Genomic DNA, 27677 nt, shown 5'->3' on the forward strand with positions numbered 1-27677 from the left:
CGCAAGCTCTGAGCGCTCATACTCACAGGAAAGGCTCGTATCCTCATCTTGGTGTCTTTTTTAGTGCCCCCTTTGCTGAGATTTGACATGTCTGGCTTATTCCCCGCCGTTGTCTCCTTTCACATGAAAGTCTTCTCTGACAAAAGACGGGGAACACGTATACTGAGGCAGCACTGAGCCTCCACTTGACCTTCTTTACGAGTCTCACTCTTCGGACTTGTTGACAAGCGCTTCGCGTTCAGCTACTTTCGGGCTCCAAGAGATGGCGGATACGCAAATCTCACAGACTCTCAACACTGAGGTAACTCACGCGAGATCTTATACATCTAGAGTCTTAAATATATTACAGAGCCCATTAAATATGGTTAACCATCAATATTTTAGAAACTTGTAATTAATTAATAACTGTATTTCGGATTAAGTAAATGTTATTGGCTACTAACTGTGTCCTATATAAGTCAAAAAGTTGCATTCATCAAGGAGGCGCTTGACGGCTCAGAAATACTCCTTCGAATCATATTCTGATGTCTTGACATTTTGTCTAATTTGAGAGATTGATGCACACTGTTATATAAATGGAAATCTGCCCCAACAATCGCTATGAATAACAACAAAACGACTGTAATTGGGCAATTTGGACAGGCGCTGAGAAAAGTAACAATTATCACGTGACAACGCTGTCTTCAGTAACGACAATAATTTGCACCGGAATGCAAGACTAATCAACTTTTACAGGACAAACTGAAATTTATGTCTGTTTCAATACAACTTCTCACGAACTTGGGGGCGACACAGTGGCTCAGTGGGTGGCGCTGTCGCCTCACAGTAAGAACGTCCCTGGAGTCCCAGTTGAGCCAGGAGGCCTTTCTGTGTGGAGCGTCTGCGTGGGTTTCAACCTCAATCAAAAAATATGCAGTATAGTTGAGTGAATCAATTTGATCATTGAAGGCAAACGTCATATTATGCGACTGTGCATTACTTGCATAGCAAATGGTTATTTCTTTATTGCAATTTTTAACAAACAACGGATAAAATAACACAAAATCTTTCAAATAATAAACAAGTTATTGCATAATAGTAAACAAGAAAAAAAATATAAAATAAAAGTAGCCTAATTAACCTATTGAAAATTTTCCTAAGAAATGGTAGAAAGAAAGAAAGAAAGAAAGAAAGAAAGAAAGAAAATGAGGATGGAAGCAAATTAAGAAATAATAGGCTATTTAAACATGGCACAAATTCTAGATATGTTTATAGCTTTCTTATTAATAGACATTGTGATTGTGATTGTGAAATTACATTGATCACACAGTGTTTAGTCCCAAAGTAAAATACACGTTTACCTTTGATTTCGTTTGATAGAAAAGCAGGGTTTCATAAGGTCACAAAATGTATTATGCTAGGGGGGTTCGGGGGTATGCCCCCCGAGAAAATTTTGATTTCCTTGGTGTACATATGTGCATTTTAAGACATTTTAAGGCCAACAAATTGGATAACAATAGCTTTAAAACCATGTCAACAAATACATACAATGCATGCACAGTTCTGAGGCAGCTTTAATCGCATGTTTGGTAATTTCATGACTTCATTTACAACAGAATAACGACGGTGCATGCCCGTAGTTTCTTTAGCGCTTTAGTTAAACTATAATAAAGTAATATGCAGCGCGCGCCGGCGCATTTGCGCGAGCAATTCTTGAGTTCGCGCTTCGAGCACAGTAGGCTATAGCCTAACGGCTGATTGGAGTTTTACTGACATAACCTGACAACATCTCATCTGAACGCAGTTCACTGTTGTTCAACTGAAGCTAGCCTACCTTTTCTGTGCTCGTTTGACTTGCGCCTGGCGCTGAGGCGAAGTCGGAATGCGCGTCTGGAAAGTGTCCCGTTTGTTGTGGTCGTAAAGAGACATTTCTTTATAAACGCAGCTTTTTACTTGGCGATGTTTTAAAAAATATATTTATTTTTGGTATTTTTTATGCTCTGTTGGTGGTTTGTGGAGTAGCATCACGTGGGGGGGGGGGGGGGGGGGGGGCTGATTAGACAAATGCTGAATTAGAGACGGTAAAAGTGAGTGGGTCCAATATCATTGGTCTTAAAAAGTGGGTGGGTCTTGTCCCACCCACATACAATGGTTCCGACGCCCATGGTGTAAGCCCTTCCTTGATGTTGGTGTTTTTACTGCATTGTGGCTGAATTATTTATTTTATTTCACACATTTGCAAAACTTCCTTTGTGTTACAGTCACACTACAGTATATATATATATATATATATATATATATATATATATATATATATATATTTATATATATATATATATATATATATATATATATATATATATACAGTACAGTCCAAAAGTTTGGAACCTCTAAGATTTTTAATGTTTTTAAAAGAAGTTTCGTCTGCTCACCAAGGCTACATTTATTTAATTAAAAACACAGTAAAAAACAGTAATATTGTGAAATATTATTACAATTTGTAATTTGTATAAAGAATTTGTATAAATTCTTCCAATAAAGAAACTGTTTTCTATTTGAATATTTTTCACAAAGTAATTTATTCCTGTGATGGCAAAGCTGAATTTTCAGCATCATTACTCCAGTCTTCAGTGTCACATGATCCTTCAGAAATCATTCTAATATGCTGATCTGCTGCTCAAGAAACATTTAATGTGTACAATTGTACAAAATATTTGTGTACAATATTTTTTTTCAGGATTATTTGATGAATAGAAAGTTCAAAAGAACAGTGTTTATCTGAAATCTAATCTTTTGTAACATTATAAATGTCTTTACTGCCACTTTTGATTGATTTAATGCATCCTTGCTGAATAAAAGTATTCATTTCTTTAATTTCTTTTCAAAAAAATAAAAATAAAAATTCTTACTGACCCCAAACTTTTGAACGGTAGTATTTCAGATAAGTGCTGTTCTTTTGAACTTTCTATTCATCAAGGAATCCTGAAAAAAAAGTACACAACTGTTTTCAACATTGAAAATAATCATAAATGTTTATTGAGCAGCAAATCAGCATATTATAATGATTTCTGAAGGATCATGTGACACTGAAGACTGGAGTAACGATGCTGAAAATTCAGCTTTGCATCACAGGAATAAATTACTTTGTCAAATATATTTAAATAGTACACAGTTATTTTAAATTGTAATAATATTTCACAATATTACTGTTTTTTTAATTAAATAAATGTAGCCTTGGTGAGCAGACGAAACTTCTTTTAAAAACATTAAAAATCTTAGTGGTTCCAAACTTTTGGACTGTACTGCATATATATATAAAATAGTTTATATATATATATAATAGTTTATCAGCCTGACAAATTACATCAAAGAAATTCATTTAATTTGTGGGTTAGATAAAGTAGAATTAATTTTTTATGGGTTAGATAAAATATGAATAGATCTTGAAATTACATTTTTTTCCAGTGTACGTTTTAGTGTGCCACTCTAGGCTTTTTACTGTCCCCCTCTGGCCTCCCCATTAAAAATTTCCTGGAGGTGCCACTGGCAAGACATCAGAGGGTCTTCAATCTCTCATAGGGTCACGTACTCTCATTCATGTTGTCGTGTGGGCTCGTGCTGCTTCTCCTGCAACAGACATTTCAGGTTGTGCATGTTTGGGACACCTGATATATAATTTTGTAAATAGTTGATGAAGAAAAATGGTATTTTTTGGAGTTCTTGTTCAATGCTGGATTGAACTGCAGTCTAGTATTATTTTTTTAATCACGATGGACATGGAGGTGGATGTTTGATCCATGGAATATAAAAAAAGAGTAATTCAACTGTAAGCTTTCATATACCCAAGGAAAACAACCTGATAGAGAAATGGTAAGGAAATGGCAATTTTATTTTAACAGCAGCAAATGTTCTGTATATGCTATCCATTTTGATTTGTTGCATTTTTATTGATGTGTGTGAATATACAGTTGCGTGCATACATAAACCCCTTATAGGCCTAAATAAGTTTATAAATCCCTTGCAGAATATAAGAGATACGATATCTAATATTTTATTGCCCTTCAGAATTACTGCATAATAAATATAGAGCTATATGGAATAAATATAAAATTATAGGCTATATAAAATAACAATATACACTGATCATCCTCACTTTAAGATACAAATCCATAGAAAAACAGAAAAGGTACTGGTAATTGCCTGCCAGGATATTTTTTGTTAAGTTTACAGACATTTTATTTAACCCTAAAACAACTACACAATTCACTGTGTAATTAAAAATATGAAGCCCCCTCTTTTAGGGTAAGTTTACATCCATTTTACAAAAGTTAAATGTTTATTTCAAGATCATATAGCCACTGTTGATAATAGCTCAAAATGTTTGAAAAGCTGTGTAGTGGGATTTTTCTTATGAATAGTGGGCAGCTACATTCAGGACAAAACAGGGACTAATGTAAAACTATCACAAAACATACAAACAGTCATTGATCACTGAGAAAGCTACGCACTATAATAAAAACCAAGGGAATCTCTACTTGGAACATGGTTATTTGTCAATCCAGTTATTATTTTGTAATGTTGAGCAGTAAGTAGTATCTATAATGTGAAATAGTTTAATCAGGGCAGTATTAAATTACAATCAAAATGAACTTTTTTATGATCCATGGTGTTTTTAAAATGATAAACATATTGCAGATTCTGCAAAGGGTATGCAAACTTGTGCACCTAAATGTATATAAAGATACTTGCCCCAGCCTGACATTCTGGACAATTTGTGAAAAGCAGAGTTTGAGTCTACCTTCATAAGTTTACCCTTGCCTGAATATGACTCGTTTTGGAGGACAAATTATTCTAATTTATTACGTTTTTTAGTTATATGTTTGAAACCAACATACAAAACGCACTCGTAGAGAAAGCACACATTGTGCTTTAGTAACTGACATATAGCCCTTGTGACAACTGGCCTTGGTCTCCTCTGTGTATTATTACAAACATTTCTTGCTATGTTAATTCAAACTTCAGTATGGTCTCTACAAAACATGTTAACTCTCATGTCCAGTATGGATTCATCAACACATGTTTGAAGTCTCTAGTGATTGACAGATTTGGAGAAGAGACGTGGGACAAACTTAGGTGAGCGTCCTTAACACTCTATGAATTACTTGATTTTGCACAGAAAAATACTGATTTTGATGGAATTTTTGCAGGGATAAGGCAAGGGTTCAAGACACCTTTATGACTTATGAAGTGTACTCAGATAACATCACCATGCAATTAGTGACAGAGGCCTGCAAGATGCTTGGTAAACTTTGAATTCTTTCTTAAGACTTTAAGACTTTGTTTGATTTTCAGAGCGCCCAGCAGTATTTATTAGAAAGTGCATGCCTTTTCTTTATTGCCTCAGTCAAAGTTAATGTACACTTTCTTTGCTTATCCAAAGACCTTGAACAAAGTGTGGTGCTAAAGCAGTTCGGAGAATACTTCTTTGAATTCTGCAAAAAGTCTGGATATGATCATATGTTGCGCACCCTTGGAGGAAATCTGTTTGAGTTTATGGAGAATCTGGATTCACTGCACAGCTATCTCTCTCTTTCCTACAAGGTAGAGTGAGCATGACATTATTATTCTCATAAACATCTTGAGGAGAATTTCGATCAAAGACACTGTTTCATAATTTATTTGTTAATCCAGAATTAATAGCCCACTTTTGATGTGCCAAAATAGGACCTTTCTTTTTCACTCAATAATACTTTTTCTGAGTTAGTGATTTATTCATTCATGCATTCAGAATCAGTTATAAATATTTATCCTTGTGAAATAAATATTCACTATGGAACTACAGAAACATGTAGTGTGATCTTTCATATGCATCTCGGCAAAATGTCTATAGCAAATTAGTGTTGTCTTTATTTAATTTTAGGAAATGAATGCGCCATCATTCCGTGTAGAAAAAAACAATGACGGCACCTTGCTGTTACACTACTACTCAGACCGACGAGGTCTTTGTCATATTGTCCCTGGTAAACAATTATCTATCTATCTATCTATCTATAATCTGTTTGTCTGTTTGTAAGCTATATGTGCATAACCAGGAAGTAATGAAATTTTCTTGACTGCTAAAATTCTGATGCTGTAGGTATCATTGGAGCTGTGGCCAAAGACTTCTTCAACAGCACAATAAAGATGGAAATTGTGAACCAGATAGAGGAAGTTGAGAGGATGGGGAAAAAAGAGCATGTTGTTTTCCTCATCACACAGAGCCCAGTGTTCTTTGGAAAAGTATGCATTGAAAATGCTTTCTCACCAACTCTACACAATTTATTTTTGGTATTGTAGATATATGTTGTAACATTATGCTTTTGTGATTTCACAATTATATACAACATTATGTAGACTATTGAGGATTAGGGTTTTGTTTGGGCGTATACAAAAATACACCTACTGTATACTGTTTTTTTCCCCAGGACTTTTCTGAAAGGTCCCTCCAGAAGAAGTCTCAAAATCATGTACAGCAAAACCACTGGGGCACAGTTAGAAGCCTGATATATCCAGAAGAGGGTAAAGATAGAATAAAAGTATTTGTTTTAGGAAGACCATGATGTACTGTATATGAGACACAGCAAAATTGACAATTATTATTTGAATTCTACATACCTCTTAGCTGAGCATTCCATTTAGTCATTTAAAAAACTGATTTTCCGATGGGGTCTGTATGACATTCTTACATTACGAATTTTGTAAACATGTATTTAAATTTTCCTAAAATAAATTGTAGCGCGAACTTAGTTTAAAATGTTGTATTTCTGAGTGATTGTATTGGGAATTAATTCGATTTTTCTTTCCACACCAGGTAAAACTTTAAGGGTATTTGAGCCTGTGTACCCAGATAATCTCTGCATCGATATGAAGACATTTTGCAATGCCTTCCCTTTCCACGTTGTGTTTGATGAAGAGGTAAGGGATGGTTGAGGATTTACATTTGTTCATTTAATAGACATATTTACCTGAAGCAATAAGGAACATGTATCAGATTAGTACACACGGTAGAGCAGAAAAAATGCAGAAAAGTAGTGGGAAAACATTTATTTATTTATTTATTATAGGAAGTTTGTTTATGGTTGTTAAAGCATATGTTGAGTGATGTTGAACAAATATTCTATAGTAAAATAGCACTAATATTTGTAAGCTAATTTGTTAAGTCACCTACCATAAAGCCAATATAAGGGCTGTATACGTAAATCTGATATAAGGATATAGGGGCCGCGCATAACTGAACATGCCACAGAAATCCAGCAGCTAAGTGGCATGTGCCACAATATTTAGTGCCACTCACAACTGGATATACAACCGGATGCATCACAACTTCCATCAGCATGTACCAGTGGCATCAAAATATTAGATGCCAGTGTTGCACAATGAATATGGCACATGACAGCGACAGCACACCTGCATGAGGCAGTGGCTATACAAGCTGTGTCATTGGCTGTCATTAAAGCCTACCAGTGCTAAGCCATCTTCTTAGTCAGAGTCAAGTGCGCATTGTTGATCGTAGTTGCATGAAATTAAAAATAATCTTTTTAATAAATCCTAAAATACGCGGATGTGAATTCATGTAGGCTATGCTTATTTCAATGTTAATTTTGTACATACGCAACATTTATACATCAGGTGGTTTATAGGCAGCATACCTGTCCAGTGGTATGAGGACAGATGATTAAGAGATCACTCTTGCCCACTGTAGAGTTTTAGCAACAGACAGAATGCAGTGGCAAAGATAGAACTCTTTTCTAAGGAAAGAAACGGGACTGTAATTTTCAACTGCTGTGGGGTTCAGTGTTATTTATTTGAGCCTTCTTATATTTGGAAAGTTACCATGTTTTAACAGATGATAAAGTGAGTGACAGGGCTAACCCCACTGCTTTCAAATAGTTTGAAAGCATACTGTTTAACATTTTCTGCATTTCTGAGTGCTTAATATTTTTAACATTAAGTCATTGATCTTTTTTTCTACTCAATGCATCCATTCAGCTACAGGTTAGACAGGCAGGGGTGACTATTCAGAGAATTGTGCCAGAGTTACAGACCAGGTGTGGCCAGCTGGATAAATATTTCACCATCCAGAATCCACAGGTGACTTTCAACATCTGCAGCATCCGCAAGTTTATTAATAGCCATTTTATTTTGCGGACAAAAAGAGATATAATGCCTGTGGCTTGGAAAGAGAGACCCATGCTAGAACTGAGAGGTGAGAATTCACAGCCATTTATTCCTAATTGTTACTGCTGTTCTGTCCAAAATTCTATTTTTTATATATCTGTAATATGAGCAATATTTATATTAATTGAAATTAAAATGGTGTGGGGAACACTATTTGTCTCTTTGTCGGTGGTTCTCTAACCAGTTCCTGGAGACATAAATGTCTTCTTTGTCTGTCACACCCATTTCAGGTCTTGGAGTCTCTACCAATCTGAACCTGAATCAAGTGTGTTTAATTAAGGAGAGTTAAGAAAGTCTTAGGTTACGTATTTAACCTGGTACCCTTAAGATGGAATGAGATGCTGCGTCATGGCATTGACACTAATGGAACACTTACATGCGAGCCGTTGTCTGAAGCTTGTGTGCAAACACACCAATCCCTGATTGGCTGGTGTGTGATCAGGTGACACTGTGTGGACACACTGCATAACATGTCACTGAGACCATAAATAGGGGCCTGAGAAACATGCCATCAGATTCTGTTATCTGAAAGAAGGTGCTTTCAGGCATGCCCCAAGGTGTCAAATAGGCAAATAGGCTTCAGCCAACTGGCACTGCGCAAAAAACAGGAGACTAGGGGATGTCTCCCAACAGAAGCTCCATCAATAGGTATATGAGTGTGAGAACTGCCACTGCAGGGCATACAGCTTCCTCATGGAGGGAGCTCTAGAACTTAAAATACAGGTGCTGGTCATATAATTACAATATCATCAAAAAGTTGATTTATTTCACTAATTCCATTCAAAAAGTGAAACTTGTATATTATATTCATTCATTACACACAGGCTGATATATTTATATGATGATTATAACTGACAACTAAGGAAAGTCCCAAATTCAGTATCTCAGAAAATTAGAATATTACTTAAGACCAATACAAAGAAAGGATTTTTAGAAATATTGGCCAACTGAAAAGTATGAACATGAAAAGTATGAGCATGTACAGCACTCAATACTTAGTTGGGGCTCTGATAGTGGCCTTCAGCTCTTCTGCATTGTTGGGTCTGGCATATCGCATCTTCCTCTTCACAATACCCCATAGATTTTCTATGGGGTTAAGGTCAGGCGAGTTTGCTGGCCAATTAAGAACAGGGATACCATGGTCCTTAAACCAGGTACTGGTAGCTTTGGCACTGTGTGCAGGTGCCAAGTCCTGTTGGAAAATGAAATCTGCATCTCCATAAAGTTGGTCAGCAGCAGGAAGCATGAAGTGCTCTAAAACTTCCTGGTATACGGCTGCGTTGACCTTGGACCTCAGAAAACACAGTGGACCAACGCCAGCAGATGGACATGGCACTTTACACTGGACCTCAAGCAACGTGGATTGTGTGCCTCTGGGACCCTGATTTCCAAAGGAAATGCAAAATTTACTTTCATCAGAGATCATAACTTTGGACCACTCAGCAGTAGTTCAGTGTTTTTTGTCTTTAGCCCAGTTGAGACGCTTCTGACGCTGTCTGTTGTTCAAGAGTGGCTTGACACAAGGAATGCAACAGCTGAAACCCATGTCTTGCATACGTCTGTGTGTAGTGGTTCTTGAAGCACTGACTCCAGCTGCAGTCCACTCTTTGTGAATCTCCCCCACATTTTTGAATGGGTTTTATTTCACAATCCTCTCCAGGGTGCGGTTATCCCTATTGCTTGTACACTTTTTTCTACCACATCTTTTCCTTCCCTTCGCCTCTCTATTAATGTGCTTGGACACAGAGCTCTGTGAACAGCCAGCCTCTTTTGCAATGACCTTTTGTGTCTTGCCCTCCTTGTGCAAGGTGTCAATGGTCGTCTTTTTGGACAAGTGTCAAGTCAGAAGTCGTCCCCATGATTGTGTAGCCTACAAAACTAGACTGAGAGACCATTTAAAGGCCTTTGCAGGTGTTTTGAGTTAAATAGCTGATTAGAGTGTGGCACCAGGTGTATTCAATATTGAACCTTTTCACAATATTCTAATTTTCTGAGATACTGAATTTGGGATTTTCCTTAGATGTCAGTTATAATCATCAAAATGAAAAGAAATAAACATTTGAAATATATCAGTCTGTGTGTAATGAATGAATATAATATACAAGTTTTACTTTTTGAATGGAATTAGTGAAATAAATCAACTTTTTGATGAAAGCAAACAGCCCCGAAAGCAAACTTCAGCCATAACATCTTGAACCTGTATAGTATGTCCGCAGAGTATAAGTCAAGCAATGCAGATCTAGAATGGGATGCAAGATGACTTCTTCTTCCTGCTTCACTACTGTTCAGACGCTCTTGCTTACAGCTCTGTGCTTTGCTCTGTTGCTTTTATATTTTATCTCCTAATTTTAACTACAGCAAATTAGCACAGTGCTAGAAATGACAAATCTTGGCTCCAACAAACTTTATAACTGGAAGATTGCTACAAAAAAAGGGGAATTTTTAATTGACCAGCCTCCCACTGACAGCAGCCATCAGCTTACATTCCTCTACATTCAAAAGGATTAGAAAGAATATGCCTCTTCTGGTTGAAGAATCTACCTGCTGCAGAAACTGCCACAGACTTCTACAAAGGATTGCAGTTCTTGAAATAAAGTTACTTGCGGGACTACCAAACTAGAAACAAGTAACTTAACTGATCAACACACTAATCGATGGCACAAACGCCCCGGGTTACTTCACTGTAACCCTGTTCCCTGAAAAGGCGGGAACGAGAAGCTGCGCTTTATTCAGCGCTGTGGGAACGTCTTTAGTCGTGACCAGCTGTGAATATATGTGTAAAACAACGTCAATGAAATTGACCTATATTTATAGCCTTGCGTGACGTCATAGGAATGCGCCATGAGCGAGGCTATAATTAGATGTGCCACCTGTACATCAGCAGATATTTTGTCTGAAGAGCAGTCCAGGGACATCTCAGTGCGGCAATGAAGCGCAGCTTCTCGTTCCCGCCTTTTCAGGGAACAGGGTTACAGTGAAGTAACCCGGGGCGTTCCCTTTCAAAGGCTACACTCTAAGCTGCGCTTTATTCAGCGCTGTGGGAACGAGAATACCCACGCCGCCGCACTGTGTGTCCGGGCCCCCTGGCTGTGAAGTGTGTCACAAAGCACAGAGAGTCTCAGACGCTAGCTTGTGATGTCGACTCAAGGACATGAGAGCCCAGAGTAACATGAACATCCAAACTCTAAAACCTTATGAATGTGTGCGGTGAGGACCATCCTGCCGCATCACAGACATGTTGCAAGGAAGTGCCTCCTGCCAAAGCTCTAGAAGAGGCAACTCCCCTGGTGGAATGAGCCCTAATACCCGTTGGTGAAGTGTGACCACGCGCCACATAGGCAAGGGCAATAGTATCTCTCACCCAATATGACATGGTCTGTTTCGTGGTGGCCGCACCCCTGTTATGGCCGCCATAAACAAACAGTTGCTCTGACTTACGCCACTGGCTGGTGCGGTGGACATAAGTCTGAAGAGCACGGACTGGACACAGTCTGTGAAGTCTCTCCGGCTCCGGTGTAGTGAACGGCGGAGGGCAGAAGGCTTCAAGAGTGACCGGATGCAAGTTCGAGAAAGGAACCTTAGGCAGATAGTCAAGATGAGGATGTAAAATAGCTTTCACTATTCCTGGGGCAAAGTCTAAGCAGGATGGCACAATGGACAGAGCCTGCAAATCCCCAATTCTTTTCATAGAAGTTATAGCCATAAGGAAAAACCATTTGAGTTAACAGCTTGTCAGAAACTGACTCTAACGGTTCAAAGGGGGTCTCAACCAGGCCCTCTAGGACTATTGCTAGTTCCGATGAAGGGATCCTGGTTCTAGAAGGAGGCTTAAGCCGCCTAGCTCCTCGAACGAAGCGAGAGAGCAGGACATGCTTGCCCAAAGGCACCCCGTCGATCAGAGCGTGGCAAGCAGAGAGAGCGGCTACATAAACCCTGAGAGTGGCGGGGCATGTGCCTGTTGATAATTTCTCATGCAGAAAACCCAGAACTGTAGCAGTTTGCAGTTTACTGGATCTGCATTGTGTGCAGTACACCATCTTCCAAAGACACCCCATTTGTTGGCATAACTTTATCTAGGGAAGGGAGCCCTAGCATTAAATGGTCTCAAAAACATCAGGTGAAAGCAGTGTCCCTCAGTTGGTTCCCCTCAGGGGCCAAACATGAAGGTTTCACATCTCCATCAGAGGATGAAATGATGTCACCTGCACCTGAGACAAAAGGTCTCTCCTCTTCGGTATCGTCAACGGCGAGCCGTTGAGAAGAGATATTATCTCTGAGAACCATATTCCATTCAGCCAACGCGGCGCTATCGGAAAGAGGCAAGTCCCTTGTTGGCTAGAAACTCCTGGGAGCACGGAAACAGGAGGAAATGCATACAGGCGCATTCTGGGCCACATATGTGCATCACATCCATACTTTCAATGAAATAGAGTGGACATTGCGCTGCCTGTTGGGGCGAAGAGGTCCATCTGTTTCATAAAATCTTACCAGATTTGTTTGACTACCTCGGGTGGAGTTTTCTACTCCCCTGTCAGTATAATCTGTCTGGACAGATATCTGGGAATATAAATTGCCTTGAGGCAACTTGTCCTGAGCCTAGAGCAGAAAGCGCTGCACTAGCATGTCTAGACATCGCAAACGCAGTCCACCCTGGCGACTCATATTAGAGGCTACCGCAGTAATGTCCACCCGCACTAGGACATGGTAACCCCTTAACTGGTGGAGGAAGTACTTCAGGGCCAGAAATACAGCCATCAATTTGAGGCAATTGATGTGCCAATCAAGATGATGACCTCACCATATCCCTTTGGACTGGACGGCCACCTAAGGCCGCTCCCCAGCCCATACGGGAAGCGTCTGTTGTTGGCATCTTGCAACATCAACGCATATAGAGTGGGACCCAAGGTGAAGAACCGGGGTCTGAGCCACATAGAAAGGGAACGAAGCCGCAGCGCGTAACCCTTACCATAAACATGGATTTTAGAAAGTGCACGAAGCATTAGCGCGTGACTTACCATAAACACGGATTTTAGAAAGGGCACGAAGCACTCAGCGCGTGCCCTTGCCCTTATTTACCGTAGAGCATTGTCTAGACAATACCTCTCGGCTCTGAGCCACAACTGAAACGTCTCATGTGCAAGAGGCCCAGAGGAATCACCGAGGACGCTGATGCCATGAGACTAACATTTCTTGATACTGCAGAACAGTGCAATCTTGGCCTAGCCTGACATTGTTCAGGGTGGTTAGAATGGTCTCAACTCGAGCGGGAGACAATCGTGCCCGCATCATGGTCGAATTCCATACGACCCCTAAATATGTCATTCTCTGGGTAGGACAGAACACTTTCTTTTCGTTTAGTCTCAACCCTAGAGAAACTAGATTGGCAAGTACGACATCTGTTGTAATGCCATCGTTTGTGACTGTGCTAGTATTAGCCAGTCGTCCGTGTAATTCAAAATGTGAATGGAGCCAGTGCTGCATCCATGCATTTTGTGTATGTGCGGTGGGGTAATAAGGCTAGGCCGAATGGAAGAACCCAATATTGGTAAGCTTTGCCCCCGAAAGCGAACCTCAGGAACCTCCTGTGTTGTGGCAATATTTCTATGTGAAAATATGCGTCCTTGTGATCGATCGTGACAAACCAATCGTGATGTTGGATTTGCGACACGATCATTTTTACGGTTAACATCTCGAACTCGAGAGTTTGACTGAACGGTTTAAGCCTCGAAGATCTAAGATTGGACGCAGCCGCCTGTCCTTCTTGGGAACTGCTGTAGTAACTTGACTCTCTCGCTAGAGGGGGAACATGCTCTATGGCCCCTTTCTCCAGCAGAGATTGCAGTTCTTATGACAGTAAAGTCGCTTGCCCCAGATTCACGGTAGTGGAGACCACACCGTTGAAACATGGAGGACGATGAATAAATTGGATTCTGTATCCCTTTTCTACTGTCTTTAGAACCCACGCAGAAATCCCTGGCAGTAGTTTCCACGCTGCCAAGTTCTCTAAATGGGCACTAATTTCGATACTTCCCTTTGAGGGGATGTTAAATAATCCGTGTCCTGATGTGTTACAGAAATCAACGGAACATCTAACATTTCACTGAAAACCGCTGCCCCCCGAAGCACCAGAGGTGGCGGGGAAGGAGAGTTTATGTGAAGATATTGAGAAGGGGCGGGTAATAGATACTATGAGGCTGCTGAATGTGACACGCTGGTCCCCAGATTTACGAGGGGAAGCACAACTCGCCACAGCACAACTCGCCACAACCTGCTTTTGAGCCTTCTTAGCAGGTCAGCCTGGTCCACCTGCAACACTGCCATAGTGTGCAGCAGTACCAGTCTGACACACTGATCAAAACGCCTTCCCACCAGTATGGATTATTATGCATAGCTTGGTGGGGAGTGCTGTGTCTTTAAGTGACTATGAGCTCCAGAGAAGAGATAGCTCACAAGCGTCTATTCAAACTGGAGCATCATTGTATAAATCACACGCCCTTGCACCCACGATAGTCAAATAAGTTGACATTGAAGGCACAAAGGCACAAGAAAAATAAGGTTTTCCCCATGAACGAGTTAACGCCATGGAGGACCTATTTATTTTGCTTATATATGCATATTACATATCATATAAATATAAACAAATATATACATAAGGCCATTTCACTTAATAAATTCCTCAGAATTAAAAGCAGCCAATTACCAGACAAGTAAACACGGTCTGAATGAAAGGCTGTGCTTAAAACTTTCATAGACGAGTCTGATATGCCTGTAACACAGCCATTGTGTACAGCGCAGTACCAGCCCGACTCGCTGTGAAACGCCTCTGATGATGTGCCCCCAGGGGAGAGATGGCATGCAAGCGTCTCTCCGATCTGAGGCAGCATCATAAAAACGCGTGCCTTTGTTCCGTTCGCTTTATCATCACAGGAGGAACGCTCAGAGACGGACACACTCATTCCATTCAATGGAAAACACTTAATTGTCCTCTGCCCGAGCCGAAGAAGCGCCGGAGCACGCTTCGGTCTCGGTAAAGGACATCGCGATCCGGAGTGAGAGTGAGAGCAATAAAGTATGAACCTGTCTCTCGCTCCTCAGCCAGATCGCCACGCGAGCCCCACGATCACATTGTGGTTGCTGCCCCTTTGAAATAAGCAAAGCGAACGCGAAGCACTTTAACTGTGAACATACACAATGCTCGCACTCGCCCTGATACAACGCAAGGGCAGCGTGCTCTTCCCCAAACAAACAAAACAATATTGGTGTGTGCCCGATTCGGAGATGGACCGCGAACACGGAGACACACACCGTTTGCTTTGTTCAGCGATGACTTTCTCTCAAATATAATATATATCATATATGGGTGTTCACTTTTCACTTGTCAGACAGAGTTGAAAAAGGAACAAAGGGAGAAAAAGTTCTGCGCACTGCCTGTCAAATCTAACTCCTAACAAAGTAATGAAGGAAGGAAAGAGTTTGAGCAGAGCTGCTTCACACACACACTTCACAGTATGGTCTCTGAAGACAAAAGACCTGCTGATGTACAGGTGGCACATCTAATTATAGCCTCGCTCATGGCGCATTCCTATGACGTCACGCAAGGCTATAAATATAGGTCAATTTCATTGACGTTGTTTTACACATATATTCACAGCTGGTCACGACTAAAGACGTTCCCACAGCGCTGAATAAAGCGCAGCTTAGAGTGTAGCCTTTGAAAGGGAACAGGGAGCGTCATCAGATTGTCACGATTATCACATATTGATGCAGTAGCATCCTCTACCCCAAACACTGGTTCCCCACCACCTCCAATACATCTGGAGAACAGATTTGAAGTGTTAATAAATGTGGGTGAGGAATCCCCAAACATGATCGGACACAGATCGAATCAGCCAGCAGCTAACACTGAGCTAACTCAGTAGCTAACTGCTGCTCAAGGTCAAGCAGACAGCGGAACTCAGTTCATAGTGCAGCCGATCCCAGGACTCAGATAGTGTGTGACTCCAAAATCAGAAACATTAGCAGCAGGAATACAACTACATGCTGCCTTCCACAAGCAACAGTTTCTGATGTAAACAGGGAACTTAAGAACATTCTGTGAAATATAAGATTGCAAATCAACTAATCATTCATGTGGGGAAGAATGATATTCGGAAGCAGTCAGAACTCCTTAAAAGGGATTTCAAACTTTTTGAAATGCTTAGAAGACTGAAAGTTCAGTCGTTCATCAGTGGACCACTGTGTCAGAACCTGTGTCTGGACCTGACTACAACGTAGCCCAGGAGACAATGGGCCTACAGATCCAGTTCTGGCTGCATCTATAATTTAGATTTTTAATCTCTGTATCCGCTTACATATATTTATATATAATCTATTTTTAATCTCTATAATAAAAATGTATAATTCAGATTTTGATCTCCATATCCATTTACATATATTATATATATCTTCCAAGGGGTTTTTTCCCTCCTAGGACTTTTCTCCCAGTGTTAGCACGCTGGGTTTTCTCCTAGGGGGTTTTTTCCACCCCTGGGAGTCAGCCGACATTGGCTTAATGTAGCACCATCTTGTATATGTTACATATTACCACGCTTGCTTGTACAGCTTATTTTTAACCACTTCTTTAACCACACACTTTCTGTGCTTCTAATATGTAAAGCTGCTTTGAAACAATTACCAATTGTAAAAAGCGCTATATAAATAAATTTGACTTGACTTGACTTGACCACTCCCAGCAAGAGGAACAAATAGATTTTCACGGTTGCTTGGGCTTAACACATGGCTGCAAAAAACCTGCAAAATAAAGGGACTGAACTTCATCGACAACTTCAATCTTTTCTAGAGTCAGAGACAAATGTTCACACATGATGGCCTGCACCCAAACAAACTGGGCTCAAGAGTGCTAAAGGACAATATCTACTTCTCCCTCCATCATCCTTCAGCAGTGTGTGCAAATCCACTCAACCTGAATGGCACAAACACACCTGGATAGAGTACAACTGACTACAGGACTTCATTTCAGCACCTGAATGGACATGCAGTTGACACGTCCCACAAGGACAAGGATAACACCACGCAGCCACAACAACCACTGCTCACGAGCACAATCTCAAATGATCCCTGCCCACAGAGCACACCGATAGACAGTGACATGTTAGAACTGCTCCAAGATTCAACACCCAAAGACGGCTTTCGGTAAAACAGTCAAGGAAACCAGGACAACAAATTACAGCCTCTGGCAACACCAGCATCCCCTCTTCTGTGTTTCTCAGAGAAAATGGAGGAACTGGTGTATGCTGGAACCAAACTCTCCCACTCTTTTGCTGCGAGCCCCCAGATATCAACCAAAAATGCGGCGAGCCAAAGCCTGTGGGCCCAGCTCGCCCTCCCCCTCCTCCTGTGAGAGCTCTTCGGCCTCTGCCACAATGCCAGGGCCCACACCCTCCTCAATGTTCTAGGTGAACCAAAAACAACTGATAACAGCTCCCAGTGATATGTGTCGGGTCCCTACTATGATAACAGTGACTTTGTCAAATGTTTACAGAACAAGCAGGAACCCAGTGTGCCTGTTGCTTTCTCTATTTCTGTTTTATTACATGATAGAAAGCCTACTTCTCAAACCGTTTGGCAAACCCATTTAATCTGCTGCCTATTACACGACAAACTAAGATTACTGTAGAGACAGAAAGTAAGACTGTTAAATTAGCACTTTTAAATACCCGCTCACTTAAAAATAAATCACTTCTAGTCAACAACTTAATAACCACAAACAACCTAGATTGTATGCTTCTAAATGAAACATGGCTAGAAGACAGCTGCAGTGCAACAATCCTCAATGAAACAACCCCTCCTAAGCTGTTAGGAGAGGTGGAGGTGTAGCTGCTCTATTTAAAGATGTCTATCAATGCAAGCAAGTGTCATTTGGTGATTACTTGGGTATTGGGTAATAGTTGGGTATTGTGTTAAAAGGTGCTCTCGCATTCTACTTGCATTCTACACCACTATTTCCAACTGCGTTCAGCACTCGTTTAGTGAGGTGAGGGAGAGTTAGGAAGTAAGCATTTGTTATCCCTGGATGGAGCTCTGACAGAGTTAGTCCAGGAAGATTTGTCTGTAAGGGTACTGTTTAAACGCACAGCTACCTGGCAAATATTTTTACAGTCATCCCTCCGTATGAGGAAGATCCATTTAGATCCGCTCTGATTGATAGATCCGTTTAGATCTGCTCTGACGGACAACAAAGTTGAGTAGAGTTATCCCTGGATGGAGCTCCTGATAGAGTTAGTCCAGGAAGATTTGTCTGTAAGGGTACTGTTTAAATGCACAGCTACCTGACAAATATAAATATTTTTACAGTTATCCCTCTGCGTCTGGAAGATCCATTTAGATCCGCTCTGACGGATAGATCCGTTTAGATCTGCTCTGACGGACAAAAAAGTTGAGTTATCCCTCCAGCGTGAGGAAGATCAATTTAGATCCGCCCTGATGGATAGATCCGTTTAGATCCGCTCTGATGGACAAAAGAGTTGAGTACAGTTATCCCTCCAGCATGAGGAAGATCCATTTAGATCCGCTCTGATATATAGATCCGTTTAGATCCTCTCTGATGGATAACAAAAAACTCCATGAAACTTCCTAACTCTTCCATCCAGATAGTGGTATTCTCTGTTTTTACTGTTATTTTTATTTCTTATACATTCCATTTTTATTATTATGTATTATGTATAAAGCACTTTGAATTACCATTGTGTATGAAATGTGCTATACAAATAAAATTGCCTTGCCTTGCCTATTTCCTTTTTGGCACATGATGTTATGGTGTGGACCAACACACCTCAGGATATACAAGTGACTTCCTGAAGACAAAGAAGCTGATGTTGTGTTTGTCAGGAATTTATTTATAGTGTCTGCTGTGACATGCTATGCAGACACCGGCTTACACAGAAGCATTCCCATGGTGTCAATGCCATGATGCAGTGTCGAAGTTCCTATTCATAAGGGAACCACTGTCTTAAAAGAATGCATTCTGAACTATCAACTTATAATAATATCATGTATTTTTGATCAAATGCACATATTGTACAATCTGTTTACTTGATTATTTTATCTTAAATTTATATTTATTTTCCAGGTTTAAATAATATACACTTTGACAAACATGAATTAATAGAATTATTAGAATTAATTTCTGTTTTCATTAATTCTGAATGTCATTTCCCCCTTTTTCACACCCATGTCCACCTCACACCCTTTTGTAGCTTTAAGGAATATCAAATGAACCTCTCTAATGACTGTGTGGTTTAGTAACTTAACCATACTAAAATATGGTGTCTCATCTGTAACTTCAGACTGTAACTAGCCCTTTATTGAACATTCTCTGTATCCCTCTATGTAAAATGCCTTTAAACCTCTCTCCTAATATTTTTCTTACTTCCTTCTCCCAGGACAAATGATATGGATGCCTCCATTGCGTTGCATGCTGTACCTAGCTTCACCATTACTTCGCAGCTTGCAGGAGCTAGAGGAGCACTGCATGCACCTCTCTGATATTGCTCCACATGACGCTACACGTGATCTGATCCTGCTTAACCAGCAGCGTCTAGCGGAGATGGAGCTCTCCAACCAGCTAGAACGGAAAAAGGAAGAGCTGCATCATCTCTCAAAACACCTTGAGGAAGAAAGGCAGAAGACGGAAAATCTTCTCTATGCCATGCTGCCCAAACATGTTGCCAACCAGCTGAAAGAGGGCAAGAGAGTGGAGGCAGGTGAATCAAATGTAGGGATGGATGATTAGGCGAGCAGAGAATGCAATGAGTAAGGTTTCAAGTGGTGAGACAATAGAAGTGTGTCTCACAATATACCACTTTAGTATTTTTAATTAAAGCTACGCAGTCATTCCATTTAAATTCAGTTATAAGGTGCTAGGTTCTCATTTGATTCATTAATTTATGATTCAGTAATTACACAACCACCTCTCAAGTTGCCCAAAATGAACTCCCTGCATAGACTGTCAGAATAAAAATTACAAATGCAAAGCAAGGTTCAACATATGTGTCTGAAAGAGCAATTGAGAGACAGAGAAAGAGGGGAACAGTATCAGGAAAGTATCTCAAGCTGTGACTTGTTGCACTACTGTCTGAGTATTCACTTGTTTGTCTTCTTGTCTGAGTTGTTCATTATTTTTTCAGATAACTGCTGCATAGACTATGCACAGTTAACAGAAATGATCAGTTCACCTCCCAAGTCCCTATAGTCTGAGCCATTTGTTCTTTTGATGCGTGACAGCCATATGCTCTGAAAGTATTATATTTGATCTTCCTTCTCTGGGAGCTTGTTTTAACTTGCCATTAAAGTGGGACATAAAAATATATAATAGTCATAATAAAATAGCATAGTCATATGTGGTAGCTGTATAGGCTATGTAAAAAGTGAAACCATCACTAATCTAAGACAGTGAAGGATAAATCTGTGTTGCCTTCGAAAACAGACCAGGTGAATGTAACTCAGCAAGCAGGATAGCAAATATTGGATTCAGACATTCCATGAGGCCTTCCCAACTCAGTATGCAGCTTTTGAAGGCAGCATTTTTTCAGCTTTGAGATGCAGCCAAGGTTTTCCAGGGCAATCTTGACAATAGGTTATGTTGGCTGAACTCTGAAAGGGGGAGAGCTGGATCCAAGGACTTAAGTTGATTCCAGATGCTCCAAAAACAAGAGACCAGGTTTGTGGTGGAGTGTAGACAGATCTGGAGTAGAGACAAAGGGCCAGGCCCATGCTTTGGAAGAGGGCCTGGATACCAAGGCGGAGCAGGAGCCAGGGTGGTGCGACAGAGCAGGGGGCCAGGGCAGAGCCGGCAGAGGAGGTGGCCAAGGCAGAGCAGGGAACCAGAGCGGAGGAGGCTGAGCTGAAGACCACTAAGTTGGCGCTGAAGACCAAGGTGGAGCCAGCGGAGCTGAATATCTTGGTGGAGCCAGTGGAGTTGATGAACACTGTACAGCTGGTGGAGTTGGAGACCACAGTGGGACTAGTGGAGCAGTGGCTTAGTGGCTATGACAGGGGGCACAGAGAGTTCAGTTATGGCCTTCTTTTGTCACCAAAGGGCAGACAGAGTTCAGAGATGACCTCCATGGCCATTATTGGACAGGTAGAAGGTTCAGAGATGGCCTTTTTGGTCGTTAATTGACAGGCAGAGAGTTCAGAGACAGCCTTCTTGGTCATGACAGGACAGACAAAGGGTTCAGAGATGGCCTCCATGGCCGCAACTAGGCAGACAGAGGGTGTAAAAGTGGATGCCGCTGCCTCAGAAGGAGCTGCAGAAGTGTGTGTGGCCCAAAGACACAAGATGGCAGTTGGCATCACAGGCAGCACTGATGACAGAAGTACCTCTGGGACCATTGGACTTGGGACTACTGGACTTGGGATCACCGGACTTAGAAGCACTGAGACCACTGGACCTGGGACCACCAGACTAGGGACCACCAGACTTGGAAGTGCCAAGAGCACTGGTACCACCAGATTTGGGACCAACGGATTTAGGATTACCGAACTAAAGACCACCGGAGCTTGAGGTCCCCAATAGCAATAAAATTCGATGAGAGCAAAGTCCGGGAAGTCTGTGAGAAAGTCTCTGGAGTGGTCCTCAAGGGAATATTTGCCTTGACAGAGCTGGATTAACCTGATTGCTGATCCAAAATAGTAAGGTCTTCTGAAACATTGGGTGAACTGAGAGTAAAAAAAAAACTAAATTAATTGCATTTTGCTTAAAACAAGTACAATTATCTGCCAATGGGGTAAGAAAAAAATCTTGTTTTCCGTTTGCAATAAGAATAATTTTCTTACCTTATTGGCAGATCATTTTACAATTTTTTTAGCAAAATGCCCTTAATTTAGTAAATTTTAGACATTTAAACTTTAAATAAGACAAAAATACTCAGTAAGAAAAGCATTTTACTTAACAATTACCCAAAACAAACAAGAGACCACAGTCACAGTCAATTAAGTGATTATTTCAGCATGTCATAACGTTAAAGAGAACATTACTACAAAACATCTTACTCTACCAAACGTGTCTTTTAGATGCATAAACATATATTAAAATTGTAATCATATATTTAAAATAAAACATGGGAAGTTTAATAAGATAATGTTTTGAATGAAATGTATTTTTCATCACCTGAGGGTACTCCCTGTACCATTGGTCATACCGCAATTTGAGTTCAGGTCCCTAAAAATTCTTATAATGTCTTAAATTCAAATTTAAGGTCATAAAAGTCTTAAATGGTATAACAAAAGTCTTAATGATTTCAAAAAGTCATACAAGTATTGTGATACAGACTAATGTGATTAAAAAAGGCTATGATTCAATAAATGTGAGCTCTGAAGGTTTTAAAGTAAAAACAAGGCACTGTTGCATGTTCTACTGTCTCGTTTCACAATTAATGAATACTGCATATTTATGCAAATTGATTATGAAATACTGTTGATGAATTATGACAATGTTTACATTATGTTGTTTATATTATGCAAAGCATCGTTTTCTGTTCTATTACTGGATCTTTTTTGTTCCATTACAGAGTATTGCATATTTAATGTGAGATTTCAGAAGCTCAAGCCCTTAAATCTCTACCTAAAGCTTCTAGACACTTACGACTTTGAAGTGCATCATACAAAAAGATTTCATAGACCCAATCACACACACATAGGTCACTTCATTATAATTAAAATTTTTGCCTTACCAGGACTACAGAAAAATCTTGACTCTACAGTGCTTTTCTTTTAGGTGAGTTTGAAGAGTGCACCATCCTCTTCAGTGATGTGGTGACCTTCACAAATATCTGCGCTGAGTGTGAACCCATCCAGATTGTTTCCATGCTCAATTCTATGTACCTGAAGTTCGACCGTCTTACCTCTGTACACAATGTTTACAAGGTGAGCCTTAGTCATGATGATTTTTCTTAAATGTAAGACTAAATTAATTCATTTTGGTGATTCATCATCTTTACAATTATTTTATTATGTGTTACAAAATGTGTTCGGCAGGTTGAGACAATTGGAGATGCTTACATGGTTGTTGGTGGTGTTCCAATCCCAATGTCAAGTCACACTGAGCGTGTGGCCAACTTCGCCCTAGGCATGATCATAGCTGCAAAAGAAGTCACTAACCCTGTAACTGGTGGCCCTATTCAGGTGATGCAGGTTATCTTTGATTAATACTTTAGATTTAATGTTTCAATCTGTAATCTCAAGCCATACCTGCTTTTCTAAAATTTCATAAAACTTAAGGGCCCGTATTCATAAAACATCTTACTGCAAAGATTAGCTCCTAGTGACAAAAAAGAAAATTCTTAGAAATGTGGGTGTTTCCTTTTAAAATGAACTAAAAATCCTAGTGAAGAAAAAAGTCATTCAAACTACCAAACACAGTCTTCAAAAGTCTTCAAATGTGTCATAGGTAGCAACGGGGTCACCCCTGCCTCCTAAATTAAATAAAAGTTTTTGTCTTTTCCTCGCTCAGAGTTGCTCTTAGATTGGTCCCGAATCGCTCTTAAGCTAAGACTCCTACGTAGAAGTTTTTAAGCTAAATTAGGAGAGGATTCTTAGAAGCTTTAAGAATACGGGCCCAGATGTTTTGTGGGTTTAGGAAAGAGTTGGATTGATTTTTGCCAATAATTATTTATACTCTCTGTTTTTAAATGTACTTCTATTAAAGTGGGGTTTTGTGTCTCAGATTCGGGTGGGCTTGCACAGTGGGCCAGTCTTGGCAGGGGTGGTTGGTGAGAAGATGCCTCGTTACTGTTTGTTTGGAGACACAGTTAACACGGCTTCTCGGATGGAGAGTCATGGCCTGCCTGACAAAATCCACATTAGTCCCAGTGTTTATCAGTGAGAAGCATGAAAATATGTCCTCTGTTTTACAGTTATTTCAAATAATCTCTGTTTGGCACTGTAAAGATACAGTATATATTATATATATTTATATATATTAGGGGTGCAGCGGTTCTCTGTAAAAAATCAAACCGTACCGTTCTCCACTTACGGTTTGGCGTGCACTTGCACCGCAGTCCATCTTGAATGACGATGAATCTATAGGCTAATATGGTTTGTAAAACAGACAGAACAGAGTTCGGATAATGTATATATCAGTCGATGAATGTATATATCAGTCGATGTATATATCAGTCGATGAATACACATTCTGGCTTCCCAAAGCGTTACAACAGCGAAGATCAAATCTGTCACTCTTTGTAAACTTGGTTCACTGCGAGTGGCGTATGCTCGAATATGTCGTTTACGCTGTCATCACCTGGGTGTTGATAGCTCGCGACGCGCAGGTGACACACGATCAGCACACATTGCTATCTGTGTTTAAACTAAACTCATTTAAGCCTTGCTAATTTAAACATTCATGAGAAAGACATGAAAGAAACTTGCGCGCACTATGAGAAGATTTGTGTGTACGTGCGGCTCATCTCAGACAGTGCGAAAATACTGAGTTCTCTTTCAAGTCTTGCACTTGAACGAACAAATTCACACAAAAATTATGTCAACATGCCCATTTTGGTGAGTATCCTAGCAATAGTTGGTTATGTCTTAAGTGAACGTATAACAGTCGAAAAAAATACAACACGTGTAACAGTAGGCCTACTGGATCGTGCATTATGTCTCAAAGCGAAAGAACTACTGCCTGTGTTTTTAATGGTAATCAAACAACAAATGACTGAATAGCTTTTGTAACTTCAATAATGATTCATCTTTATTTATTTTATACAGTGAAGATAATATGCAGTGTTATTTTATATTTATTCATTTTCTGTACCTGAAAACTTCTGTTAGATACTTGAAAAACCCCGAAAAGCACTGCTTTTTTATTTGAATCTTTGCTCTATTGTATTGATTTTTGCTGTTGCTTGTAGTTTGATTGTTTGTTCTTATTTTCTTTATTTTTATTTGACAGTAGTCTTATTTTTCCTGAATATAGCACATACCGAACCATACCAAAACCGTAACCCTAAACCTGTGATACAAACCGGACCGTGAGTAATGTGAACCGTTGCACCCCTAATATGTATATATATATATAAAACCTTAACATAGATTAATACCTGACTTGAGAATCTTGACTTAAATCAGAACCCTTTGACTGATTTCTTGTTAACAGTGCTCTAAGAAATAAAGGCTATCAGATGGAGGAGCGTGGAGAGATAGAGGTAAAAGGTAAAGGAAGAATGCAAACCTACCTCCTACAGAGGAACCTAAAAGTCACAGATAGTGAGATCATGGGACTTTTGGTGCACAATGCTGACTCAGTCAGGAAGATGACTCATTCTGGAAAAGACTGTGCTTCACAGCTACCTCACAATAGGCCAGCATTAAAAGGTCTGTTGAATATGTTTATTATCTGGTTACCAGTTATAAGCAATGGCATATGGATTGGTGTCCTACTATATATATTCTTAATCAGGCCAGAAATCCTATTGTTTAGTGGGAAAACTATATAGATATGTCAGATAAACTGTTTATATTGTTTTAAATATATCATCGTATTTTACTTATATATTATTAGTGTATTTATAATTGCATTTCATTTTAACATGAACAGTAGTTATGAACACATCATTGTACATCAGATTTTTAACCTGTATTACCTGTCCTGTACCCAAGATTTGGTATCAGTTGCAAAAATGATTTTCCAAAAATTGCAAAGTGAATAAAAAATAAAACATCACATATATTTAATTTGACCTAATTTTTCATTTCATCTTTTTTTTTACTGACACTTTGTTGAGAAGAAAACTAACAAAACCAAAACAAATTGGTCTATTTTTTACATATTACATATTTACATATATTTTGTACCCTACAGTGGATATGTATATGCTTGCAATAAAAAAAGTGACAGATTTTATTGCATCATTCCATAAGAGATTATAGTTTTATTAATAATAAATAATTATGAATAAATGAATGTACAGAAAACAATTATGTTACTCTATATATCACTGTCTTCTGTTTTCTTCCTTTCTATCTTCTCCTCTCTTAAAGCTACCCAAAGACTGCAGAAAGGAGACAGTTGTCCATTGGTTCCAATGAAATATGGAGATAGTCCAACAGAGAGCAAACCTCCCGCACAGTTTACTGAACCTCAGCAAAGCAGTATAACAGGTATCACCATGCAGTAAAGCAGAAATTAAAAATATAATAAATGGGGAAGTCTGATAAATGTAATGAGATTTTGAGAGAGATATAAAGAGGTTACATAATGCCCCTTTACATAAAAAAAACAAAAAACAAACAAAAAAAAAACCTTTGTTTAAAGGGGACCTATTATGCAAAATTCAGTTTTATATGGTTTTGAACAAATGTCCGTTGGCAGTGTGTGTACACAACCACGCTATAATGATAAAAGTGGATTAGTTTTATTTATTTTTTTATTTTAAGGCAATGCTTCACAGAACTCCAACGATACACATGTGATTTCTGTCCCTGCTGTTTATGTTCACAGACATAACCGACTGTGTTTATGTGAACTTTGTGTGTTTTTGACAACCTTGTGAGTATTTGACAGTTTAAGCACAATAAAACATAAAAGAGAAGTTAGTTTAGTTAGTTTAATAAATCTTGTGCATAATTGTCATCTGCGTGGCTCTGTAATTTTGAGCTGAATCTTCACAGACAGATTCTGGGGACACCTGATCTTAGAAAAAAGGGGCATAATAGGTCCTCTTTAAAAAGTGAAATTTATTGATAACAAATGGGTGCACTGACATTGCTTATAACATTGACTGCTACTGTATGTTCACTAACAGGTAAACCACGAGATTCTGAGAGTTATGGGAGTCTTTACAGTGAGAAAAGTTCTTTGGACTTGCCCTCTGAGCTCACAAAGGAGAGCACACACAACAAGACTGACAATAAGAAACCTTCACTTGATAAACGCAGCAGACATGTTCACACAAAGTTCTGTTTGTTATTCTGATCTGTTTCTTGAATGTATCCACTGTGTTATACTGTAACTTTAAAGTGTTTAATATAATGGTAAGATGAAAACAAGTTGGTAGTCATGTACTAGATTATTTTTAGTATTGTCTACATTGCAAATATTTCAGCTTTTTTAGCCTTTAGATGAGTGTCTTTGTTTTACCTTTTCATAAAACAGGGAAGTAAAACCTAACAGAAATTAAAGGTCAACCCCTGAGCAATACTTGATATCAGGAGTGTGACTCCCCAAAAAATTTTGGCCCTGATATGTTGTGCAGATTTTAAAGGGGCAGATCTTACAGGGGCTCTATGTAGAATTCAGAAACACTTGTTATTAGTGACACCAGTGAACTGCAGCCGGCAACTTATTGTTCATGCTCGCACTCATGCACACATAACGTACAAGAAGACTGAATACAATTCAATGCCCCGCTGCCCCAATATACTTACGTTGATGGCAAAGTTCTTTTTCTTTCTTTGCTTTGAATTAAAAAGAAGTTGGAATA

General features: G+C 39.5%; 2 protein-coding genes across 2 annotated transcripts in view; one reads left to right on the forward strand and one right to left on the reverse strand.

The window, feature by feature from the left end:
- cul3b (cullin 3b) overlaps window positions 1-292 on the reverse strand; it is a 37103-nt gene extending 36811 nt beyond the window's left edge. Inside the window, exon 1 of the mRNA XM_048159855.1 lies at window positions 27-292. Coding sequence (XP_048015812.1) covers window positions 27-89 — 63 coding nt within the window. The 5' untranslated portion in view covers window positions 90-292. The remainder of the gene's footprint in view (window positions 1-26) is intronic.
- Window positions 170-27677, forward strand: LOC125248166 (guanylate cyclase soluble subunit beta-2-like). Its single transcript, XM_048159854.1, has 16 exons — window positions 170-301; window positions 5039-5112; window positions 5187-5281; window positions 5420-5580; window positions 5900-5999; window positions 6116-6258; window positions 6444-6537; window positions 6830-6933; window positions 8008-8224; window positions 19638-19958; window positions 22973-23121; window positions 23233-23379; window positions 23921-24075; window positions 25352-25569; window positions 26236-26355; window positions 27000-27677. Exons 1-16 carry the CDS (start codon window positions 263-265, stop codon window positions 27167-27169), a joined length of 2307 nt encoding a protein of 768 aa, XP_048015811.1. The 5' UTR covers window positions 170-262; the 3' UTR covers window positions 27170-27677.

This window comes from Megalobrama amblycephala, linkage group LG16, assembly GCF_018812025.1.
Source record: "Megalobrama amblycephala isolate DHTTF-2021 linkage group LG16, ASM1881202v1, whole genome shotgun sequence".
Classification (NCBI taxonomy): domain Eukaryota; kingdom Metazoa; phylum Chordata; class Actinopteri; order Cypriniformes; family Xenocyprididae; genus Megalobrama; species Megalobrama amblycephala.